The 25,182-nt window shown below is 41.2% G+C and overlaps 1 protein-coding gene across 2 annotated transcripts in view; it reads left to right on the forward strand.

Annotated features, from left to right (window-relative positions):
• trappc9 (trafficking protein particle complex subunit 9) overlaps positions 1–25,182 on the forward strand; it is an 88,046-nt gene that overhangs the window by 24,918 nt on the left and 37,946 nt on the right. For both annotated transcript variants that reach the window (XM_053863960.1, XM_053863961.1), the window contains 6 exons: positions 1,098–1,183; positions 7,665–7,791; positions 7,884–8,016; positions 9,558–9,715; positions 10,860–11,012; positions 12,854–12,972. In XM_053863960.1, coding sequence (XP_053719935.1) covers positions 1,098–1,183; positions 7,665–7,791; positions 7,884–8,016; positions 9,558–9,715; positions 10,860–11,012; positions 12,854–12,972 — 776 coding nt within the window. The remainder of the gene's footprint in view (positions 1–1,097; positions 1,184–7,664; positions 7,792–7,883; positions 8,017–9,557; positions 9,716–10,859; positions 11,013–12,853; positions 12,973–25,182) is intronic.

Below are 25,182 nucleotides of genomic sequence, written 5' to 3' on the forward strand. Positions count from 1 at the left end.
GATTGGAAGTCGTCCTCATTAAATTCCTGCTGGGGTGTATCTGTGTGCGAGCGTGCCTGCATACCAAACTGCCTGATAACTCACTATAATTGCATAACTTGTTTAGAAAGGAATGAAACACTTAAAGTCTGCATAGGTTTGGCCATAGAATCAGCCTAGACTGCGAAATTATGAGATGACAGGAATCCTCCTTTCGTTTGCTTTTCCTCTGCATTTTTCATTTAATTGGGAGGACAGGTGAGGGGTCACGTACTCTTGTGACAGACATTTATGTAACTGATACGTCTCTTTTGAACTGATTCATTTCCCAGGATACATTGCTTTCAAATTGTTGGATTCTCCTCTAAAACCTCTGAGTCCAAGCAGAAGCTCCAGGAGCCTTCCTGAATCGATCCTATCTCAATAAAATGCAGAAAGAAATTCCTCATTTCTTAATTTGTGCATTAATCAATTGGAGAGGTAGAGGAGGGAGGTCACACTTTGAGGATTTTTCACGAGTTTTAATTTTAATTTTTGTTAGTCAAATTTTGTTCGTTTTAATTAGTTTTTAGAGCATTATGAATACTTGCCTTACACTTTGACACGTGGTCAAAAATATCACCATCATGCTTGCATCTTGTATTTTTTCTGTGAACGGAAATCTCTGTACAATTCTGGTTTCCTTGTTTTGTTCATTTTTGTTAATAAACAAAGTACTAATTTGAGGGAACAAAGGACTAATTCATGGGAAATAAATACTAAATTATATCTAAATGCTAAATTGTGGCCACTTTTTGAGAGTGTGCCTTCTCTAGTGCCATCATTAGCGCATCTACATTGAGACTTTTGAGAGGCAGGATTCTATCCTAATATTGTGACATAAATTGTTTATTTGACGGGAAGCAATCTTAATATTTTTAATCTATTGACACCCTAATTATAATAACCTTCTATGGAGATTAGGTTTTTGCTGGTGTCTGTCTTTTATCGTTTAACGTTTTGAATACATTTCTATTACATTTTACATACATGCATCAACCGAAATGTTGACAGTGGGACAATGAACCGATGATAGTTGTTTTGCAAAATAAATTCTAATGTGAGGTTTCTTTTTGTAGATTTCCAGTGGGTTCAAGGAGATGTGTGTGAGGTGCAGCTCATGGTCTACAATCCCATGCCGTATGAACTCAGAGTGGAGAATGTGGTAAGATGAATTCAACTATTACTTATTTAGGCCTGTTTTTGAACCAATATGCAGTCTCCATGACATCTCACTTCAAAACTTTGACACTCGGAGACCATCACAGATCACGGCTCAAAAGTAGGCTAAAAACTAAATCCAGAACCAAATAAATGCACTCCAGGGGCAGACTACAGCACATTGTGCATTCTGATGAGAAGGTGATCAGTTGCAGACTGCCACCTCTTCATGACCTGGACCAGGACCTAGAGAGTGCAGGTCTGTTTGTCCCTCTTCCCACTGGCAGGAGGCTATGGTCAATCCAGACCAGAACCTCCCATCACAACAGCTGTTTCCCCTCGGCCGTCAGACTGATCGATTCCTGAACAGCCCTTGTTGTTTATTTATTAATTACTTCTATTATTTTGGTTTATTTTCATTCATTATTATTATTATTGATAATTATCATTATTTATTTTTCATTATTGCTCGATGTATCGAACGCTTAGTTAGTGGGATCCTCACTGGCATTGGCAATTAAGCTTTTTCTGATTCTGATAATGTGAAGAGACGAAGAATCGTTGTAATAAAGCTGAGGTGAAGAATGCTAGATTTGTCTGGAAATTTCCCAAAATAGACCTAAACCACCCCTTTCTGGATAAATGTTTAAGCAAATACATTTTCATTTGTTTCTGCAAATAGCATGCCAAAATAGCCCACTGTCAGTAGCGACATAGTTTTTTACTATGAACCAAGTGTGCTGTAGATCAAAATTGGTTGAAAAACACTGATTTAGAAGCGTCAACCACCAAATTCCATGGTAACTCATATTTTTGACTGTGGGTCTCCTTCATTGGAATGACTTCGTTGAAATGAGCCCTCCTCAGTCAAATGCATCCGAAAATGCACCTAACAATATAAACTATCAAAATCAGGGTTGAAATCTAATTATGTCAAAATGTCTACCTGAATATATATATATATATATATATATATATATATATATATATATATATATATATATATATATATATGTATATGCTGGTATTTACTATGCTTCATTTTAACGGCTTGATTAGTATCATGTTTTGCGGTTGTTGCTACAATTTATGGACGACATTGGCTCATGATTCATCGACTTAAAATCAGTTCAAGATCTTTTAAGCCAACAATTCTAACTTGTGTAACTGTTGTGTTTTAGATGCCGAGCGGAATCCATTTGCAGTAATGCAAGAGTCACAGGATGCAGACAGCGAGTGAAATTTAATGTAAAAGAAATACAAAATCACAACACAAGGCATGACTGAACCGATAGAAATAAATAGAAAAGCAAAACTAAAGCGTCACCAATCCAGGAGAAACAAATGCGAGCAGTATGTAAAAAGAGAGAACAAATACAATGAACAGTAAAACAAAAATTAACTACCACGGTTGTCAAAACGAACGCACGAGCGAGGAGATGCAATAACAAGGAGAAAACCAAGAAACCATGCGGGGCAAATAGACAGAAAAGTCAATTCATATGTACATACACCTGCCAGATGACTCATTACACCCCTACTATTTACAAAAACAGGGAATAAAGTTAAAACTATATTCGATTAAAAAAAAAAGTTTCTGGCAAGTTGTAAAGTTGCTCTGTAACTGTAATAGAAAATCATTGTGGTTGGATGATTTGTTGACATTTCAGTATGACTCTATCGCAATAATGAAGTAATTCCTGTGATGTTGTTGTTCGTAAGCTCCTCGGTGGTAGGGCCCCGGGAGTGGATGAGATCTGTCCGGAGTATCTGAAATCCCTGGATGTTGTAGGGCTGTCGTGGCTGACACGTCTCTGCAACATCGCGTGGCAGTTGGGGACAGTGCCTCTGGATTGGCAGACCGGGGTGGTGGTCCCCCTGTTTAAGAAGGGGGACCGGAGGGTGTGTTCCAACTACAGGGGGATCACACTCCTCAGCCTCCCTGGAAAGGTCTATTCCAGGGTACTGGAGAGGAGACTTCGGCCAATAGTCGAACCTCAGATCCAGGAGGAACAGTGTGGTTTTCGTCCCGGTCGTGGAACACTGGACCAGCTCTATACCCTCCATCGGGTGCTCGAGGGTTCATGGGAGTTCGCCCAACCAGTCCACATGTGCTTTGTGGATTTGGAGAAGGCGTTCGACCGTGTCCCTCACGATGTCCTGTGGGGGGTGCTCCGGGAATATGGGGTGCGGGACCCTCTGCTAGGGGCTGTCCGCTCCTTGTATGACCGGAGCAGGAGCATGGTTCGCATTGCATAAATCAGACCTGTTCCCGGTGCATGTTGGTCTCCGCCAGGGCTGCCCTTTGTCACCGGTTCTGTTCATCACTTTTATGGACAGAATTTCTAGGCGTAGCCAGGGGTCGGAGGGCATCCGGTTCGGGAACCACAGAATTTCATCTCTGCTATTTGCGGACTCATCGGACTGGGACCTTCAGCATGCGCTGGGTCGGTTTGCAGCCGAGTGTGAAGCGGCCGGGATGAGGATCAGCACCTCCAAGTCTGAGGCCATGGTTCTCGACCGGAACACGGCGGTTTGCTCTCTCCAGGTTGGTGGAGAGTTCTTGCCTCAAGTGGCGGAGTTTAAGTATCTCGGGGTCTTGTTCTCGAGTGAGGGAAAAAGGGAGTGTGAGATTGATAGACGGGTTGGTGCAGCGGCAGCAGTGATGCGGTCGCTGTATCGGACCGTCGTGGTGAAGAGGGAGCTGAGTCACAAGACGAAGCTCTCGATTTACCGATCGATCTACGTTCCCACCCTCACCTATGGTCACGAGCTTTGGGTAGTGACCGAAAGGATGAGATCGCGGATACAAGCGGCTGAGATGAGTTTCCTCCGCAGGGTGGCTGGGCGCACCCTTAGAGATCGGGCATCTGATTCGGATGCCCCCTGGACGCCTCCCTGGGGAGGTGTTCCGGGCATGTCCTACCGGGAGGAGACCCCGGGGAAGACCCAGGACTCGCTGGAGAGATTATGTCTCCGGTCTGGCCTGGGAACGCCTTGGGATCCCCCGGGAGGAGCTGGAGTAGGTTTGTGCGGACCGGGAAGTTTGGGCTTCCCTGCTCCGAATGCTGCCTCCGCGACCCGACCCCGGATAAGCGGCAGAAGAAGGTGAAGGTGAAGGTGAGGTTTTTGAACATTGTACATTAAAATTTTGTGGAATTTGGTTTTAATTATTTGCTAATTTTTCCTTCTAAATGCCTTATAAGCACTTCAAAATTTGCAGTTATCTGTACCGAGGTAGATAGTTAGCTACCTGTTGTCCAAAGTCGTCGTGTGGGTTTTGTAGGTCACTGCAGAAATGGACCCATTTTGACCCAGATGATGTTGATTAGGTTGGAACTTTACATTTATACTGTATGCAGTTTGACAGAATGTATGTTTTTCTTTGTGGTCATTCATGATAACAAGATGAGTCAGTCTGGGAAAAAAAAGATGAAATCCTTTGCACATAAGAATGTCACCCAGCCCTTTTACAGCTGAAGTGAGGAGGTCACACAGATGTGCCTGAGGGCTCTTGCTGCTCTCTGGCAGCTGACATCTTCAAATGCTGGAGTAGAGCTAAACCAATTAGAGGTCCACATGTTGATGCAAGTGTCACTCTGACCATGAGAGTACCCTGAACCTGAAGCAGCAATTGAGTTGTAGTTTTGTAACTGGATTGTATACATCTCATCTTGTCATTAGCCATGTGAATCGTTTTTTGAAGTGGACCTTGCACCTGGTGCACATTCTGCATCTTTTCTTTCTGATCGTCTGGAAAACCTCCAATGGCAGAAGACAAGGTGACATTCTTTCAATGTCAAAGTGACGTCTTCTTTACTCACTATGTTTTTCGTTTGTGGAAGTGGAAGTTATGTTTGAATAAACTATTTTCTAATAATTTCTAATTGTTAATAGAAAGAGGTAAGTTATTTGCTCCGGCAGTATCTACGCAAAACCAAATTAAAATGATGGAAAGGTGAACTAAATATTTATATGAGTCATATGTTCCTATTACAATTCGTCATTGGGTTGGTTGAAATGTTACATTGACATAATGCGTTTCACGAATGAAAGTATCTCTCGGCTTTCACATCATCTAACCTTCATTATTTTCGCATAGTTAGGACAGACTTGGTGGATGAAATCTATCTATAGGACTGAATGTAGCAGAAACTTGAAACTGCCAAAACTCACTTTCTTGTTTTTCTTTCTTTATGGTGCCAAGATAGCTCGACACAATGATCACCAACGTTGTACTTTTAGTGTCGATCTAGTTGGCTCAGTCCAAGCATGTGCAAAATACGTGGTGACTGTACTGTTACTGCATGGGCTCCAGTAAATCCTTATTGACTGTATTGTATTGAAATGTGTATAACGCTTTAGACACTCTTCTCTTGGCACTCTGTTGTACACTTTCTCCAGGTCCACAGCGACACAATGGAGCTTCTTTTGACCTTCTCTGTACTTCTCCATGAACATCCTCAAAGCAAACACTGCATCTGTGGTGCTCTTTTTTGGCATGAAGCCAAACTGTGCTCACATACGCTAACTTCTGCCCTTAGTCTACTTTCCACTACTCTTTCCCACAACTTCATCGAATGGCTCATCAACTTAATGCCTCTGTAACTGCCACAGGACATCTCCCTTGTTCTTGAAGATGGGCACCAGCACACTTCTCCATTCCTCAGGAATCCTCTCACTCTCAGACCTTGATAAATGTTCTAGCCAAAAAGTCTACTGCCACCTCTCCTAAACACTTCCACAGGCATGTATGTCATCAGGGCCCACAGCCTGTCCACTCTTCATCTTCTTCAATGCCCTTCTCACTTCAGCCTAATCTTTGCTACGTCCTGATCTACAATGTCCACCCTTTCTACTCTTTGTTCTCTCTCACTTTCCTCATTCGTCAGCTCTTCAAAGTACTCTTTCCATCTTCCCAACACACTTCTGTTATCAGTTAAAACATTTCCCTCTCTATCTTTGATCATCCTAACCTGCTGCATGTCCTTCCCATCTCTATCTCTCTGCCTTGCAATCCTGTACAAATCTCTCTCACCCATCTTACTGTCCAACCTCACATACAAGTCCTCATAGGCCCTCTGTTTGGCCATTCACGCCTTTTGTCTTTTGCTGGGCTTCTCCTCTGTTCTCTCAATGTACCACTTGAGAGAAGTGGGAGAGACAGCCTCTTCCTTTGTACACACTCCTGCACTTCTTCGGTCCGCCACCAAGTCTCCTTATCCACCTTTCTTCCAGATGACACACCAAGATCTCTTCTACCTGTCTCCCTGATCACCTCAGCTGTAGTTGTCCAGTCATCTGGAAGTCCTTGGCCACCCAAAGCCTGCTTCAATCCCTCCCTGAAAGCAACACAAGACTCTTCCTCCTTCAGCTTCCACCACTTTGTCTTCTTCTCTGCCTTGCCCTCTTCACCTTCCTCACCACCATGGTCATCCTGCACATCACCATCCTGTTGTCTGGCCACACTCTCATCCACTATCTCTTTGCAATCACTAATCGCCTTCATCAACTGACATATTGGCACGCCTCCCCCTCTCCTTCTCTGTCTTCAACCTACAGTAGTCCAGTTTCCATCAGCACCATGCTGATTAACAGCAATGAATGCTGGTCATTGTTAACCCGGACCTCGACTGATCCGGTATTTGTCTGATCTGCATCTTTTAGTTTGGCAACTTTTACGCCGGATGCCCATCCTGACACAACCCTCTGCATTTATCCGGGATTGGGTCCGGCGTAAGATGAAACGCATATGAAAAAAAAAAAAAAAAAAAAAAAAAAAAAAAAATTATCCGTGATTCCTACGAATCACCATGGCATGCAAACTTGGACAATGACCACCATCAGTGTGTGGCCTCTCTTCAGTGTGAGGTAGTGTCTGCTGCTAGTGAGTGATGCCACAATTCTGTCCCAGCTTGCGTCATGCAGTGTGCTAGGAATGTGAATAATTTTGATTGCTTATTCATACAAAGCTAACTTGTTTCTGTTGCAGCAGTTACTGCCACTGATAATCGTCGTTGTTTTTCTTTTATATTTAGTGAGAAGCTTCACGTCATTCACGCACATGATTGACCATGAATATATTTAAACACTGATGTAATGGCCTTTTGTGATGATCATGATATTTCTGTTCTGTGTCCCTTATTATCTTATGCAACTTATGCTTTGACTTCGTTATATTCTGAATACGGCCGTGCTGTACCAACTGTATCTTTCAGTAGGATAGTTTGCCATTTGCATTTCATTACTTGTAAATAAATCAAAAACTTCCACCTGGCTCCTTATTTTTCAGTATCTCACTGCACCACTTTTCTTGATTTCAAGTTTTTACTTGGGTGAACTCAGACTTCGGTAATTGAATAGAAACAATGTTTATTTGTGTATTCAAAATATTCAAAATATCTGCGGAAATTGTGTCATTACTGAAAGACACTCTGTTCCACTAATGTGCTAACTGTTGAATCTGCTCCTGATCCTGTGCTCAGGGTTTGTTGACCTCTGGAGTGGAGTTTGAGTCCCTCCCTGCTGCCCTGTCTCTCCCTGCTGAATCGGGCCTCTACCCAGTTACCCTTGTTGGGATTCCTCAAACCTCCGGCAACATTGCGATCAATGGTAGACTTATCTTTATTTGGCTTTCAAGTTCTTACGTAGTAGTCTGCAACAAATAATTTTGTGTTAAATAAAATGTCTGATTTGATCTGCAGGTTATCATGCTTCGGTGTTTGGTGTTACCAGTGAGTGTCTGCTGGAAAATCTGCCCAGTGTGAAAAGCAGTGGTTGTTTAGTGGAGGTTATTCCGTCTCTTCCTCGTCTGCAGCTGAGCACTTCATTGCCAAGGTTTGTGTTTCATGCTTTTTAAAGAGACCACAAACTACCTTTTACAGCCTAACCTGGCAAATTCACAACACCTGTCTAATTGTAAAGGCTCAGGCTGCTCCATCTTCAGAACAAAACAACGTGGTTTCCGCTGAATGTGAACGATGGTGGCACACTACCACGGCTTAAATGAGACTTGCAACATCTTCAGTATAATGATCTCTTTTTAAAGATGAATTCTCACATAATCAAACATATTAAAGCAAAGTGGAAACATTGAAACAACCACATAACATAAGTTGCATCATGGGAATGGGCACTTTTATGGTGTTTGGGTAGAGTTACTTCTCATGATTAAAAACTAGCATCATAGTTATGACAATATTTCTTGTTTAAGTAAAACTCCAGTTATTGGAACATGTATTTGTGATCTTACCTCAGGTAGGATATGTCATTAAGGTGTAATGCCGATTCCACTACTGTGATACGTACTAACCATCTCATTTTTTTCACATAAAAACATTGCATCTATCCCTTTTATCTGAAGTGTTTTGCTGCCTCTAATAACAAAACAAACAAAAATGACAAAACAAATGACGTGATCAATCAGTAACATGATAATCTCACATGAGTGAAAAAAAGAGAAGAAAACCTGACTGCCTGCTGTCCATTGAATGCTGTTGCCTATACATAATTTTAATTTATTTTAATTTATACAGTACTTCCCACCCTCACTGAGCTGAACGTAGGCACTGTGGTAAGGAGCAGCAGTGTGGAAGAAGAGTGGGAGGTTCGCCTTCCTTTGACCTTCCGTTGAGTATAGTTGATAGTCTCATACAGATGACTTGTTCCTTAACCTTGAGAGACATATTTTGCTCTAAGTATCATTGGGGTGCCATGGAGTTGTGTAGGTTAAATCCCCACCCTGGTTTATGAATGTTGTGGAGTCGCACACTGTTAGCAGGCTTGAGGGAATTGCAATCCCCTGACCCAGAATCATTAGTGATGGAACAGAATTGAGTAAAGTATCTCCTGCGTGATGCCTGAATTTATCTGTATGTACAGCACAGCAATGAGAGTCTCGGTAAAAGAAGAGTGGAAGAATGATGAGTTGTTTATGAGTAGGAAATAAAAGGTGAAATGACCCATTGATGTTGTAAATCACTGTGACAGCCAAATGCTAAAAAACTACTATTTCTGTCATGTAAGTATAAGATTTCAGCAGACACGAGGCTGCCGATTGGCAAACAAATGCTCACACCTCTGTGCTTTCACAGTAGGATTTTAGCTTTGAATTGCAGTGATGATGTGTGATGTTCTTATTTGTTTACGTCCAGCTGCTGTCTTTGATCATTGATCAATGTCTTCAACAAGTCAATACTGCAAAGTAACAGTTCGTACTTCTCGTTTCATTTATTTAGAAGACCTGAGTAGCTGTTGTAGCTAGTATATGGGACTTGTTTATATAATATAATGACTCTGAGAATGCTATTAGGCCCCAAAGCCTAAGATCATAAGAAGCAGGTATGAAATGTTTTTCTCTTCTTATTCCTCTCCAACAGGTCGGCCATTACTCCTCAGTCTAAAGAAGAGCTGTCTAGCTCCGTGGCTCTTCAGTTGTACAATGGAGAAAGCCAGCAGTTGACTGTCACTCTGGAGAATTTTGGATCTGTGGACATCGAGACACTCGAGGTCACATCTAAAATCACCAACACTAAAGGTTCGTTGGAATGTTTTGTTTTCAATGTCTCATAAAGTCTCATTTCTCATGAAGCAATTCTCAAAATACAGTACCTTGCATTTTGCTTGACTCATTTGATTGTGCATTCCTTTGGGATATTGCTTTTTGCTACTTCGCTTCTGCTTAACTTGAACTACATATTTATTTAATTTCACATCTCCCAGACCATAATATAATTGTCCATGCATCAAAGCCTCCACAATATTGTATTATTTCAAGGACAATGATTACTTGACTCCATTATGTCATTTTTCAGAGGTAAATTTCTCATGCTACAGATTTTGCCAATATTAAATATGTCTTATTGAAATACTAAAAACCTATTGTCACACTCACATTGTGAAATTGGTTGCTTAAATAACTTTTATTGTTATTGATTTATACTCATTTATTATTTTAAAATAACAGCTTTTTCTTTTTTCTATGTGGGTAAAATAAATGTATTATGACTGGTGAGATAATGATAAAAAACACTGGTCTAATGCACCCAACCATGTTGTGTCATCACTCTCTCGATTGGCTCCCATTGTAATCACTGCTGAAAATCTTCCTGCCTCAAATCGAAACCTAAGATACCCTCAAGTGTTCTCCTTTGAAAAGTCTTGGCCACATGGCAACAGGATGAAGCCTCAAATTTGCTTGAGCGCAGACAGGCAGTCATTTTTTTCACATCTGTTTGTATGGGGAAATTTCATTTGCTTTTTTTGGGACTTGTGTGACCATGGTGGGCCGAAATGACCACCAAAAGTAATTGCCTGCCATGTGCAATATTTATATATTGTTGTTTCATTCAGTATTAAAAATATATTTGGCTCTCATGGAATTATATTTTCATATATGTGGTTTTTTTTGTCTCTCTCTGACTTAAAGGATCCCGACCCCTGTGGTAGATATATCACTGACTTGAAATTCCATGGTGAATCAAATGGTAGATGCCTCCGGCACACAATTTGAATCATTTGGCAGTGAAGTGGAAAGATAAATCGATCACTTCAGTAAATGTGTGCAAGTACAATTTAAAAATCACCACCTGACAACCTGTTCCTTTTATCGGCCAGTTTCTAGTATTTTTTATGGTCTTGCATTTGTTTGATTTCTGTTGTCCTTCACCTTTTATGTGCAGAGAAAATGTTTGGAGAGTTTCTGTCCTGGGACCTGGACCAGGTTTTATCTCACCTGCCTTTAAAGTCTGGTCAGTCTGTGACTCTGAACCTCACTGTCAATGTCAAATTGGACTTCTCTGGCCAGGAGAACCTGTTGCACGACCTTAACGACGGTGAGTGGGTACTATTCCACTGAAAGATCTGATGTCAACACATCAACTATATAGTTAATTGGACTTGAGTGTGAAGAGAAGTTGTAGCTCTACAGTACATTTAATAGTGGTGGATGTGCAACCCAACAACACAACAAGTTACACGTGGAAAGTAATGAATGCAGTGAATGCAAATGTGCTCATATTCATGTCATGATCAACATGTTAAAAATATCAGAAACAATCCTAATAGTTTTAATATTAATACTGTAGGATTTTTCCCTGTGCCCTTGTTTTCAGCACCAAAGGCAAGTTTGTGAGTCAGCTGTTTAGGTGGGACAGTGACTATTCATGCTCTCTGGGAATGATCTGATACCACTTTTTTGCAAAATAAGTTTAAGTACTGACATTTGAGTACTTGCCTATACCGAGTACTGATACAAGTAATTGACACAATGACCATTTTATATTACAATTTTTAAAATTTCTTTCAGGAGATGTTCCCCTTTTCTTCAAGTTTCATAGTTCACCTGACACATAGACGAATATAGAATTTCTGTAGTTTCCTGTTTCACATTGAATGTCACAAAGAGTGCCTGGTTTATTCACCACCACATTCACAGGTTGACTGTGAACAATTGTTTCATGCACTTATCCACTTCAACTTTGTGGAAGTTGTGCCTTTCCAAGAATCAAAACCTCTAACCGCACCAAAGTGTCTCAGACTTCAAAACACTCCGTCTCCATACATAGTACTGCTTAAGTAATTGAGCTTGTGCCTTGCTCCCTGCTTTCCTCCTCAGACTGCTGGATTATTGATTAGGGAGTAATATAGTGCACAGTGTTCTGCAGTGACTGTACGTCAGGCAGAGTCGCTAGCCTGTTGATATAGATGATTTGTGTAATGTCAGCATTAAAGTCATCACTTATACTTTGTCTCATTTTCAAAACAGGTATTCCATAGTGTTGGCTGCTTTGCTTTGTTTGTAATGTGTTTTTAGAATCCTTTCGTATGCGTTCTGCCTCATGTATCCGATTAATTACCATGACTCGATATAGACGAATAAATATGTCAATAAATCAAGACAGAAATAATACAAAATATTTTTGCTTACCATTAAGTAATTACAGCAACAAAATTCTGAGTAGAATTCACTCAAACAGGTGTCAAATGTCTGATGTCAAACGTCTTAAGTGACCTGGTCTTATCAGGAACATCATTAGTTCCTGCAAAGCTTTTTCTTATCTTGTTGTTTGGAAACTTGGATGATGTTTACATGGCCTTGACCCACTGAAAATGCCTGATTCCAATTCATGACGCTGTGTCTCAGCTAAGGCAGTGCCGATCATCTCTGTGGCACAACTTGGTAATCATCACCATATGATGAAATTAACAACAGCAATTTTGACGACAGGATTATCTGCTCCTGTGAACTTGTGACACAAACCTGAGGTGATTACAAGCAGCTGTTTCCTTACTGGTGTTTACAGACCTTTTGTATTGCTGCATCCAACACTAAACTGTGTTGGATTCCATCGCTTCCAGCTTGTGCCTTTTCAGGATTCAGGTTTTTGATGATGCAGTGTGGGCTGTGGTTGAATATTTCCAACAGTTGAAGGGAAAAATGAAGGTCTGGTGTGCTGAGCTTAATTATATATGCCTCCAGAAATGGATTAATTTCACGGTTGTCACTGGTGAAGCCGGTTATTTAAAGCTGACTCAAGACTCTTGACATTAGCAAGGAATATGCATTGTACAGCAACACTAGATTGATTTCAAATAGAGAGAGTGTGACTGTATGTGAAGTATGTCTGCATTCCAGTACAGCAAGATACTCCAATATTTTGTGATATCATTTCAGATGGTATCAGTGTGACTGGCCTACCTATCTCAAGTCCACTGCGACAAGTTCTTAAAACCAGGAACGAGAGCAAGTCAGGCAGCAGTGAGTCTGGCAAAGCAGAATACAGCCATGTCAAGGTAATGTACCTTCTGTTTTTTTGCATACTATTTGTGTCCACTACATGTGTGAGTCTCTCTGAAGAATGTTTCTCAAGTATGGGCTGTATACTTATGTCAGTTTTTGGTGGAGATTGAAAAATTGTGCTTTTCGAAAAGCAGCTTTTTGTGATGGCAGGTGCAGATGTGAGAGGTTTAAGCAAACTGCTACTTAAAACTGCTGAATCATATTTCTTTCAGGCAAATAGACTACATCTGTGTCCAACTGCTACGTTGAGATATGTCATAAACATGTTTTTTTGTTAGAGCAAAAGCTTTATGGTGAATGTGTAATTGCGCAAGACAGTGTGTGTACTAAATTGTGCTCCACTGAGCACAATTTAGTACACACTAAGGTGTTTATCGTATTTTCACGCACCAGAATATTAGCCGCACCCACAAAATCTAATAACGAAACTAGATCTTTTTTGTACATAAGCTGCACCGGTCTATAAGCTGCGGGTGCACTGTTACTGTCTCTGCTGCAGAAAATGCATAATGATCACTTCTAGCGATCCTCTAGTTCTAGTTTTGAAAAGGGGGTCCAGCATCGACACTGACTCATGAAACAATCTCTGCAATGTTCTGAACTTCGATCATGAACTCCTCACATCTTATTTACATTTAAAGTGTTCAAAAAGCAGTTTTCACCCTCCAGTAGATCGTCTCTATTGGCAGAGCTGCAGACACGCAGGTGAAAACAGCTCAATTTGAGCGCTTCAAAGGTAAATTAAACGCCAGTGATGTCATTGGTTTGATGTGACGAAGCTCAATATTTTTGCCAGCATGACTGCTCTTTAGACTGACTCCAAGAGACAGGGAGAGCACTCAGCGGAAGCAGCTGCCTTCAACCTCTTTCATGAAAGTTCCCACTCTGGACATTTGCAAAAGTTTCAGATTCAGGTGGCCTAAGAACGCTGCATCTGACACACACAGAACAGCAGCGGATTCGGTCGATTCTGTCTTAAAACGACACCTGAGAAAGGCTGGTCATCTGGCTCTGTGAAATTAATGATTAGTTCTTGGGCAATATGCTTGATCGGCAATGACAGGCAGTGATCTGCATTCACTGATCACGCAGAGATCAACCTTTGATAATCGGTGGCTGATCGATTGGAGCATCCCTTGTAAAAATCCATATCTTAGCCGCATCGTTGTATAAGATGCAGGGTTCAGACCGCGAGAAAATAGTCCGGAAAATACGGTGCTTACTATACAAAAATATTTTTTTGCCATTTGTATAAGTGAAAATTAGCTCTCTAGATATGCTGTTTCTTTTATGAAATCAACCCATTATGTAACATCTCTTTCGTTTAACAGCCTTCAAGCATTAATTTGTCCACAAAATCTTTTTCATTTGAATACTTGCCAATAAGAGAACTGAGACGAGCAATTAATTAACAACCATTTTAAAATGATTGATTTTTTTTTAAATTTTCTCTGCATGTGTTCCCTGCACAAACGTGGCATCACTATCACAGATTTCACTTTTAACATTTAAAGTTTAGCCTGGACAATCTCTGCATACACTGATACAGAATAACTAAGCTCCTGGCACTGCTTACTGGTTTACTTATACAGTGTTCCATCATTTAGCAAGGGGTAGCTCAGATCATCAACTAAAATCCAAGCCTCTGTAGCAACTAATGTTATTTCTGAGCGTTTTCTTGAATTATACATGTTTAAAACCGCAATCATGAAAAAAATCTTCCAGTATCTGAGTCATTTTGCTTGCAGTGCCGCTGTAGCGCGTCATAAATCAGCTGGTCAAAGACATTCAGATTTGTCAGTATTTTATATATTGTCAATATTAACACAAAATCTTCTGCTACTTTGTCATCATAAGCAGCAAAACATTGTTGCGACAGACGTGCTTCGGACATGTGAGGAGCACACATTTTACAGAGAAGCCAGTCACGTGTTGTAGATGGAGCAGGAACCCGGTGACCACAGAACTGCTTGAAACACGCGTCCCTGGACACTTTCTCTGACCCTTGTAGCAAAAGCTTAACCACATCATCGCTAAACACTAACATCTCTTTTAGTGACCAATTTGCTCTACAGTAGTGTCAATTTTAGCTGACAAGCTTCTTGTGCACATGCTTTGTGCTGTCTTATGTTGTCTTGTCTTATGTTTTACTCAAGCATTACAGCGCCTCTACAGTCCTGGCATCATCTTAGATTGTTTCCAGTGGATCCGTGTGGACTGATATAACGGCTTTATTTCTACAGAGCACTTTTTTGAATGTGGCATGGAAAATGATTGGATCAGAAAATGTGCCGCTCTGTGTGAGTGTCGTTTAATACAAAGCCGACTGTGTTGTTGAGTTTAAGCAGAGAGAGAGCACTCTCTCCTTTCAATAATCGCAAAATGTCATATGGAAACACGCATAAAGTCACATTTTGCTTTTGTGCATTTTCAATTAATTTACTAGTACAACACATATTCAGATGAAAACCTGACTAGTCTCAACTGTTCTTTTACAGTAAAATGTGAATGACGTCTAGACATAGGTTTTTATCGTGAGATTTTCACGAATTTACGCCACTTCTCTCTGACTGGTACGTGTACGAGTATGAGTACACATATTGGTGGGAGTGCCAATACTGTTACTTATGTGGCATCCCTAATTGTAATCTTATTGTTGAAATAAGTGGGATTGCGTCTCCTTTTCTTTAGAGAGGATGCAAACGATTCTGTGGCCAACCCAAAGCCAAGTAACTTTCATGAGTCAACAACTCATACTGGGTTGTATTGGGTTTTGTTGACCCCTTAATATTTTGGCATTTGTGGCAACCTACAGTAAAAGTAATAGTTTTTCCTTGATATATTCGCAACTCCAATTGAACCAGGGGAACCCAATACGTCGATCGCGATCGGCCAGTCGGTCGCAAAGGGAGTGTGCGTAGATCGCATTGTATTAAAAAGTAGAGGCCACCGTCAATCCGCACTTAGACGTTTGTCTTGTGACTGACATACAGGTCAGCCAATCTGACGTCAAACCACTTTTTGACATTCAGGTTGTCATAGTATGCATGTGTGCGAAACTGTGCTTCTCAAGTGAGCAAGTGTGTTGCACAGCTAGCCTCCAGAAGGGTTGAAACATGAGTGCCAAAGTCGGTCCAAGCAAGAAGCCTAAAACCTACCACTTCCATAAGGAATGGGAGGAGGACTTTTTCCTAGTTGTGCGTCCTCGTCTGAAGTGGAGAATGAAATTTTCACTTTACAAGCTGACATTGAGTTGAAGTCCAGGGCTCATGGACAAGTCTGAAACTTACTCATAGAAGAAAAGTACTCCAATGTGAGGAACTGTGCCACCTCCCTGACTGCATTTTTTGTATCCACCTATTTATGTGAGTCTGACTTTTCCCACATGAAGATTATTACATGCAAATATTGCTCTACTATGACTAATAATCATATGGAAGTGTGCTTGAGGCTGGCTATCAGCAGCTACTGTCCGGACTATGCTGCCTTCGCTGATGCCATTCAGTGCTAGTCATCAGATTAAGGTAAGGGCAAAAAATAGTTCAATTGGTAAAAAATTTGGGTTCATGCAGTTATGCAAGACACACCAATATGCTGTGGCGGGCCGTCGGGGCCTGTAAAGCCTTCTCTGCTGCCCTAACATAACCAGAAATCATGAGCATATTTATGACAAAAGTGAATTTCATTTTTAATGTATTTCCCCAACATATACTATATGTAGTATATATAATAATCATAATCATGTCATAGTATTTCCCAGTGTTGTTTTTCCAGGTTAGAGTTTTCATCCAGTCACAATTCAGCTGGCTTGTGTCGTCATGTCCTAGTCCTTCAGCAGCAGCAGTGCAGGCGCAGGTTCCCTCAGAGGAACAGACATATATGGTTGATGGATAGTTGTGATATCCAATCAAATCACAAGTTGGGGACAGCGAGGCCTTCTAGCTGGCCTCACGTTGAACATGACTTGTACGCATCCTGTGATTGGATACTCATATATCGTCATTTCAGGACTAACCGCTACTCATTTTTCACTCTCAAAGCTTGTGGCTCAAACATATGAGGACATTTATAGTCAAACTAGCTTCAGTGCAATGGAACCACAGATGTTTGGTGACATTCCAGCGTGTATCACACTGTATTTCCCCGGCATCTACACTGGCGAGATGACCAGGCGGAGCCACTTCTAATCAGGTGGCCACCGCAGGCTTAGCGATTGGTGAGTGCAATTGTTTGAGATACTTATTTTGTTCACGTTTAACATGTAGATAACGAGGCACACTGGTGCAACAGTGTGATTCTGCTCTGACATGTTTCTTGTGCCACTGTCGGCAAACTGTGGCCATCTGGTTTTATATATATATATATATATATATATATATATATATATATATATATATATATACAAGACACACACACACTACTGGTCAAAAGTTTTAGAACACCCCAATTTTTCCAGTTATTTATTGCAATTCAAGTAACTCAAGTCCGATCAGTAGCTTGAAATGATACAACAATAAGTGGTGAATGAAGCGAATACCAGAGGTTACCCAAAACTGAAAAACAGAGTACATTTCAGAACAGTAACACAAAATGGGTTAACAATTGATAGCTGTCCTGCAGCAACGGAGGATGACCAAGCCTTAAAAAGCTGGTGCTCCTAATTCCTACAGGTGTTCCACGTTTGCTGGATTACTAACAAGTCCCTCTGTCAGCATAAAAGCAGTGTTTGAACACAATGTGGTACCATACCCTTGTGAGCATCAGTTGAGCAGTATTGTACTGCAGAAAGTAGTGTGTTGCTACAGAAAAGGCAAGAAAAAGGCAGTTAACAGTGGAAGAGAGACAGACCATCGTAACACTGAAAAATGGGTGATAGGCGGCTCACAGGACAACAGCTTCATGCACAGCTTAATAGTGGTCGTAGTAAGCAAGTCTCTGTCTCTGAAGAGAATACTTCGAGCTGCGGGTTTGACTGGACGAGTTGCAGCAAGAAAACCATTGCTAAGAAGTCAGAAAGAGGCTTACCTGGGCCAAGAAACACTGGCATTGGACGACTGAAGACTGGAAAAAGATTTGATGGACTGATGAATCCAAATTTTAAATCTTCGGTTCATCAGGCAGGAAGTTTGTACGGCGTAGAGTAGGTGAAAGAAAATTGATTCCATCATTTCTTTTTTGACTCCAATTGCTTATTTGTACTATGCTTTCACGTCTAAGTGCAATGAGACATTAAACGGCATAATTTTCTGTGAAAACACTGGAAAAATTGGGGTGTTCTAAAACTTTTGACCGGTAGTGTATATATTTTAAACATATATATATATATATATATATATATATATATATATATATATATATATATATATATATATATATATATATGTGTGTGTGTGTGTTTTGCATTATTATTGCAGGTAGCATCTTGGACTTGGTCATGTTGTAAGTAGCACACAAGCTGAAAAAGTGTGGGCACCCCTGAATTAGACGCAGGGTTTGCAATTAAATCACTATAGCACTGTGAGTTAGTTTTGTTAAATAGCCCAAGTGTAACTATTCATGTTAAGTATTTATGCCTTGCCATAATTTTGGCTGGTTTGTTCCCCGGCGTGATTAATTTCAGAATGTGCTCCGGAAAAGGCTCCACAAAATTCTGTAGTATTGTATTGTGGGCTGCCGGCTGCATGACTCATTGTTGCTGTATTGTTCCCAGCAGTTTATCTTCAACTCCAGACTTTTGATACATGATGGGAATGTGGAATTTGACAAGTATAAAACATTTCAACATAAATATGAACAGACTCTTGCTTCCTCTAAAGATAATCACATGTCAAAGCTGTCTGGCCTGATTAAAAGAGTATACTTGAGTGAGCTTTGTGAAGTTGTGTGTCTGGGTGACTTGAAGTAGATTATAGCTGAGCACTTTTCAGAGACTTTGATGGAGAACGACCTTTATTGAGTTCAGCTGTAAAGACAGTTAAGTGCCTCTAGTATCTGACGTATAAATGTTATATTTTATAAAATAGTGCTGGAAAAGGTTAATAAGGAATTTGACTAAGCCAACCTTGACACAGTGCGAAACAGATCATGTTGACTAAATGATTTTACTGGCAAACAATCTGGCGGGAATTATGATGTCTACTTAACAGATGGAGATGAAAACTTTAAGAAGCCTGAACAGTACAGTGTTCTAAAGGTGCAGGATCTGAACCAGGTTCAGTAGTCAGACATCACAATAGTTAACTTTGCATTTTCACTTTACCCTTTTGAATAAGCAATCAGTGTCTTGGTGCACTTATATATATATATATATATATATATATATATATATATATATATATATATATATATATATATATATACTTTTACTTTTTTTTACTAGTAATTTGGCATTGTAGACCTCCCTCCCGTGATCCTACTTTCCTGACTCACAGGTTTTTCAATTGTTGTTTCTTGATGCAGCAAGTCCCTCATCATGATGATGCTCCATAGTGAACTCACTATGATTTGAAATATTTACATTAGATAATGTGATACAAGCTTTGCCTAGGGGATGAAATATCATTCTGCCTCACCACGCCCACTGTCATTGGTCTGGGAGAGACCTTCAGCCCGTCTCTGCTAATAGCTGCTGTCAAACAGCTGCATCTCACTGCACACTAAAACTGTCAATTCTTCAAAATCAAAATCTCTTTGCCTGTTCACAAATGATGCCTTCAAAGATGGCATCAAGTTGCATGTTTAATTAGATTGATAGTATTCTTTCTCCTTTTCAGATACAAACATTGCAATAGCATCTTAGGAAATCTGTTTTGGGGTATGCAGAGATTGCTGGCTAATGAAATCCAGTGGAAACAGAGTTGGCTGTCTGCCTGTCATCCTGGCATGGTGCTATTTTTAGAAGTGCGGCTCTGGCAATGGCTGTACAGCTCTCTTCACTTATGATATAGATATATATAGCTGCCACAGCTGTCTGGTGAGGTATGAAACTTCTAGTGAACAGCCAAATGAGTTTTTCTACTCAACTTGCAGTGTACAAAACATCCCTCTCTCTTTCACACTGATTTTGTACTTCATCACACAGCGTATATCTCTGTTGTCTTTTTCTAAAGTATTTCAGTAATGAGGAGCGACATAATCATCATGGATGTTTACCTGTTTTTATTGTACTTATTAATTTTTGCCAAATTGGCAGTTATTAATTTTTGTTAATTCTGTCAGTATTGCATTCAGAAAAAATGTTTTTTTTTAAATTTTGTATTGATTGCTGGACGATATGGACAAAATGTAATTCATATTTGGATCAGATATATTTATTTCAGAATTAGAATCAGATTTATTGCCATGGTCAGTGAGAATCCCTCCAACTAGGAAAGTGATTCGGAACAACGTGCTAACATGAACAAAAACATAACAAAATAAAATCACATAAAATAATAGAAGTAACAAATAAATAGATTACAAATTAATCAATCTGACGGCTGAGGGGAAAAAGCTGTTCTTGTGACGGGAGGTTCTGGTCTGGATTGACCGTAACCTCCTGCCAGAGGGAAGAGGGACAAACAGTCAATGACCAGGGTGAGAATGATCTGCTCTGATCCGACCTGCACGTCTCTGGGTCTTGGAGACATACAGGTCATGAAGAGGTGGCAGGCTGCAACCTTCACCCTCTCAGCAGAACGCACAATGCGCTGCAATCTGCCCTTGTCCCTGGAGGCGGCGCTGCTGTACCAGGCGGTGATAGAGTGTAGAATGTGAGGATGGACTCGATGATGGCAGTGCAGAACTCCACCAGCAACTTCGTCGGCAGTCGTAGTTTTTGTAGCTGCCCCAAGCAGAACATTCTCTGCTGGGCCTTCATGATGAGGGACCTGATGGTCGGCTCCCACTTGAGGTCCTTGGTGATGGTGGTTCCTAGGAAGCAGGAGTCCACAATGGAAATGGGTGAACCAGCCAACATGAGAGGGGACGGAGGAGATGTGTTTCTCCTGAAGTCCATGATCATCTCCACTGTCTTCTGAGCGTTCAACAACAGGTTGTTGTGGCTGCACACCAGCGGAGACCAGCTAGTCCACCTTCCTCCTGCAAGCCCACTCATTTCCATCTGAGATGAGCCTAAAGATGGTGGTGTCATCCGCAAACTTGGATTAGCTCCACGGACTGGTGGCTGGAGGTGCTGCAGTTGGTGTACAGGGAGAAGAGCCATGGAGAGAACACAGCCCTGAGGAGACCCAATGTTGAGGGGTCGTCCCAAGCCACACGCACTGACTCCAGCTGATCAGGAAGTCCGTAATCCACCAGCAGACTGCAGGCACATTAAGCTGGCGAAGCTTGACTTCAAGCAGAGCTGGGAGAATCATGTTGAAAGCAGAGCTGAAGTCCACAAACAGGATCCTGGCATAGGTTCCTGGGGAGTCCAGATTCTCCAGAACGAAATGAAGGGACTGGTTTACTGCATCGCCTATAGATCAGTTGGCTCTGTAGGAAAACTGCATTGAGTCCAGAAGGGGAGCAGTGATGGATTTCAGGTAGGCTCATGGCTCAAAGGACTTTATGACCACAGACATCAGTGCCACCGGTCTGTAGTCATTCAGTCCTGTGATCCTAGGTTTCTTTGGAACAGGAATAATAGTGGAGGATTTAAAGCAGGCTGGAACATGACAGGACACCAAGGATGCATTGAAGATGTCCATGAACAGTGGAGCCAGCTCAGTGGCACAATTCTTCAGGACAGGGGAAACTCTGTCTGGACCCCCAGCCTTCCAAAGATTCAGCTTCCTGATCTGAGTGACCACAGCCTGCTCTAGAATGTCAAGAGAAGGAGGGGGGAGTGGAGGGGGTGGCACGTCAGTGACAGAGTTCGTCTTTGCTGTGTCATTGACTTTCTTCATCTTCACGTTCGGCTGAGGTGATCAGGAAGACAGGTAGAAGAGTTCTTGGTGTGTCATCTGGAAGAAAAGTGGATAAGGAGACTTGGTGGTGGAACGAAGAAGTGCAGGAGTGTGTACAAAGGAAGAGGTTAGCTAAGAAAAAGTGGTAGGTTGAGAGAACAGAAGAGAGTAGACAGGAGCACAGGGAGGCCCAGCAAAAGACAAAGGTAGTGAAAGTTAACAAATGTGAGCAACGGTTTGGCTTCATGCCAAATGCCAAAAAAGAGAACCACAGATCAGGCTTTTAGCTAGGAGTGCGTCTGGGGGTCTGCAAAACATAAAAGAATGGATACGGTCAAGAATTGGATGTCCATTTTTTTTTTCATGTTTCATAGAGGGACCCAAGTAGACAGGTGAAGTTACAGGATGCAGAGATAAAGAAGGTGGGGGGTTTAAAATAATTAGGCTCAACTGTCCAGGGCAATGGAGAGTGTGAGAAAGAGGTGAAGAAACGGATGCTGGCAGGTTGGAATAATTAGAGAAAAGTGTCAGGTGTGATGTGTGACAAAAAGGTGTCGGCAAGGTTGAAAGGGAAGGTGTACAAAACGGTGGTCATGCCAATGTTGTATGGTTTGGAAACAGTGGCACTGAGGAAAAGACAGGAGGCAGAGCTGGAGGTAGCAGAGATGTAGATGCTGAGGTTCTCTTTGGGAGTGACCAGGATGGATAGGATCAGGAACAAGTATGTCAGAGGGACATCACATGTCAGAAGTTATGGAGAAAAGTCAAAGAAGCTAGACTAAGATGGTATGTACAGAGGAGAGATAGGGAGTGCATTGGTAGGAAGATGTTGAGGTTGGCAGAAGGTCGGGAGGAAAGCCAAACAGGAAATTTATGGATGTGGTGAAGGAAGACATGAAGTTTGCAGGTTTGAGGGAAGAGGAAACAGAGGACAGGATGTGATGGAGCAAGATGATCTGCTGTGGCGACCCCTGAAGGGAGATGCCGAAAGAAAAAAAAAATACTTTGTTCGTCTTTGTTTTGTCACTATGAGACGCCACAGTCCTTTGATGTAAAGTGGAACAGGGGGATGACGGGGGATGAGACCACAGAGTTGTTGGGGCAAAATGACTGCTCAAAGTGGAAGTTAAGTAAAAGTTGTTCAAGTCCTGTGCAAGATCGAGGTTGTTAAGGGTGGGGGGGCCACTTGGCCTGCAGTTCGTTACCTCCTTAAGCCCTCTTCACACTGCAGCCGAGTCATTAGCTGAGAACCGCTGCCTAAGTTTGTCTGAGTATGTGGCTTTAGCTTTCTTCAGCTCCCTCTGAATACGAACTCTTCGTAGAAGTTCCTATTGCGAGCTGCCTCCTTCTCCCGTCTAATCTGGCTGGGTTTCGCTATGAACCAAGGTTTGTCATTTGCATAACTCACCTTGGTGTGCGTTGGAACTATGAACTCTTCACAGTACCTGATCCATGAAGTCACAGTGTCTTCATACTCGTCCAGATTATTGGATTATTGTCCCTGAACATCTCACAGTCTGTGGTCTCCATAAATGTTTGCAGCTCCTCTACAGCGTCACTGGTCCGCATCTTCATGCTCCTCACAACTGGCTTTGCAAACTTCAGTCTCTGCTTGTATGTGGGAACAAGATGAACCATCAGGTGATCAGAGAGTCCCAGTGCTGCTCGTAGGAGGATGTTATAAGCATTGTTCAGTGATGTGTAACAGTGATCCAGCATGCTCTACTCTCTGGTGGGGCATTTTACCACCTGCCTGTACATTAGCGATGGTTAACTGACGATGTATGAATACAGTATATACTCACATTTTCTTCTCACTGGCTGATGCTGTCTGACTGTCAAACTGTTTTCATTTAGGATCACTATTTCTCTCATTGTATTGCAGACAGGTTGTTCTCATCAACAGTTAGATGTTAATAAACTTTGCAGTATATCAAATAGTCTAATGTTTCTGTGCTCTGTACTTGCTTTTGTACTTGTACTGTCTGTCACCCCTTACGGCTTTGGTCTTGACTCGGTCTTTGGTGAGGTGGTCACGGCTGCATCACTGTTCGGCAGAATTGCATTACTTGGTTGTAAAAATTTAGTGGTCTCTCCAATGAGCTTCTTACTATAGCTTTAGGAAAATGTAACCTTTTATCTTGTTTCACTGATGATGCTTGCCTACGCATAAACTAATAAATATATATATATATATAGGAAGAAGTATCAAAATGAGTGGGAACTGTCAAAATAAAAAAAATAAAAAAATAAATACAGTACATGACATAACGTTGAACCCTCCTGAAAGAAAAAAAAAATACTAGAATCACAAAAACAATTACAATGCAGTTATGCAGTGGAATCACAAGACCAGATAATGCAAACCATTGGTGGCAGGAGACATTTGTAAGATTAGTGGCAAAGGCCAAAGCGAATAATCGGAGGACAACGATGACTCGTCTTGATGATATTCCAAGAAGAGCCAAGTATCATTTTAAAGGACCACTCCAGGACATGAAAATGATGAAAATAAGATATAAGATAGAAACAAGTAGCAATCACAGTGAAATTCCTTTCTGTCCCTGAGAGCTGAGAGTAGTGTTCTATGGTCGTACAGCATTGATCCAGCAAACATCAGAAGAGGTGGACCATGAATGGTGCATTATCAACAATACATACACAGGGGAAATGATAGTGATTGAGATTTGAGGGACATGATCATCAACATTTTGAAGTCGTCAGATGGAGACACGTAGTGAATCCAAAAATATTCACTACTGCTGTAAAAACTAGAGCACAAGAATGTGGCTCCAGAGAAACTAGAACTATGTTTGCATTTGTAACTATGATAAAACCAAATTGGTCTGTCTGTCTGATTACAGTGAAATGTACTAAAATAGTGTAATCCGTCTGTGAAGAGAATACAGTTGTAATTGGTGGAGGACTCTGTAATAAAATATTAATTCATTATTCTGCTCTTTTTGACTTCCTCACAAGAATACAAGATTGGGCTGTAAAGTGGAATAGAAATAAATGTATTAATACATGCTGATGATTTTCTCATGACAAAAAACTGGCTACAGTACAGTCTGCAGTGAAAATGCATTTTGATGTGATACAATTTAGGATGGCAGCTCGAAGTTCTGAACACTGAAGATGGCACTGCAGAATTCCATTTTGTCTGTCACAAAGACTATCACTGTTTCTCAAGTGGGATCGTGCTGTGATTATCACAACAGCTCTCTTTGTAGAACGCTGCTTTGAACTTGAATGACTCAAGAACAGACGTACATTAGCCAGATCCATTAGGGGAAGTCATTCTCTTCTTTTTAT

The sequence above is a fragment of the Synchiropus splendidus genome, chromosome 4 (genome assembly GCF_027744825.2).
Source record: "Synchiropus splendidus isolate RoL2022-P1 chromosome 4, RoL_Sspl_1.0, whole genome shotgun sequence".
In the NCBI taxonomy this organism is placed as follows: Eukaryota; Metazoa; Chordata; class Actinopteri; order Syngnathiformes; family Callionymidae; genus Synchiropus; species Synchiropus splendidus.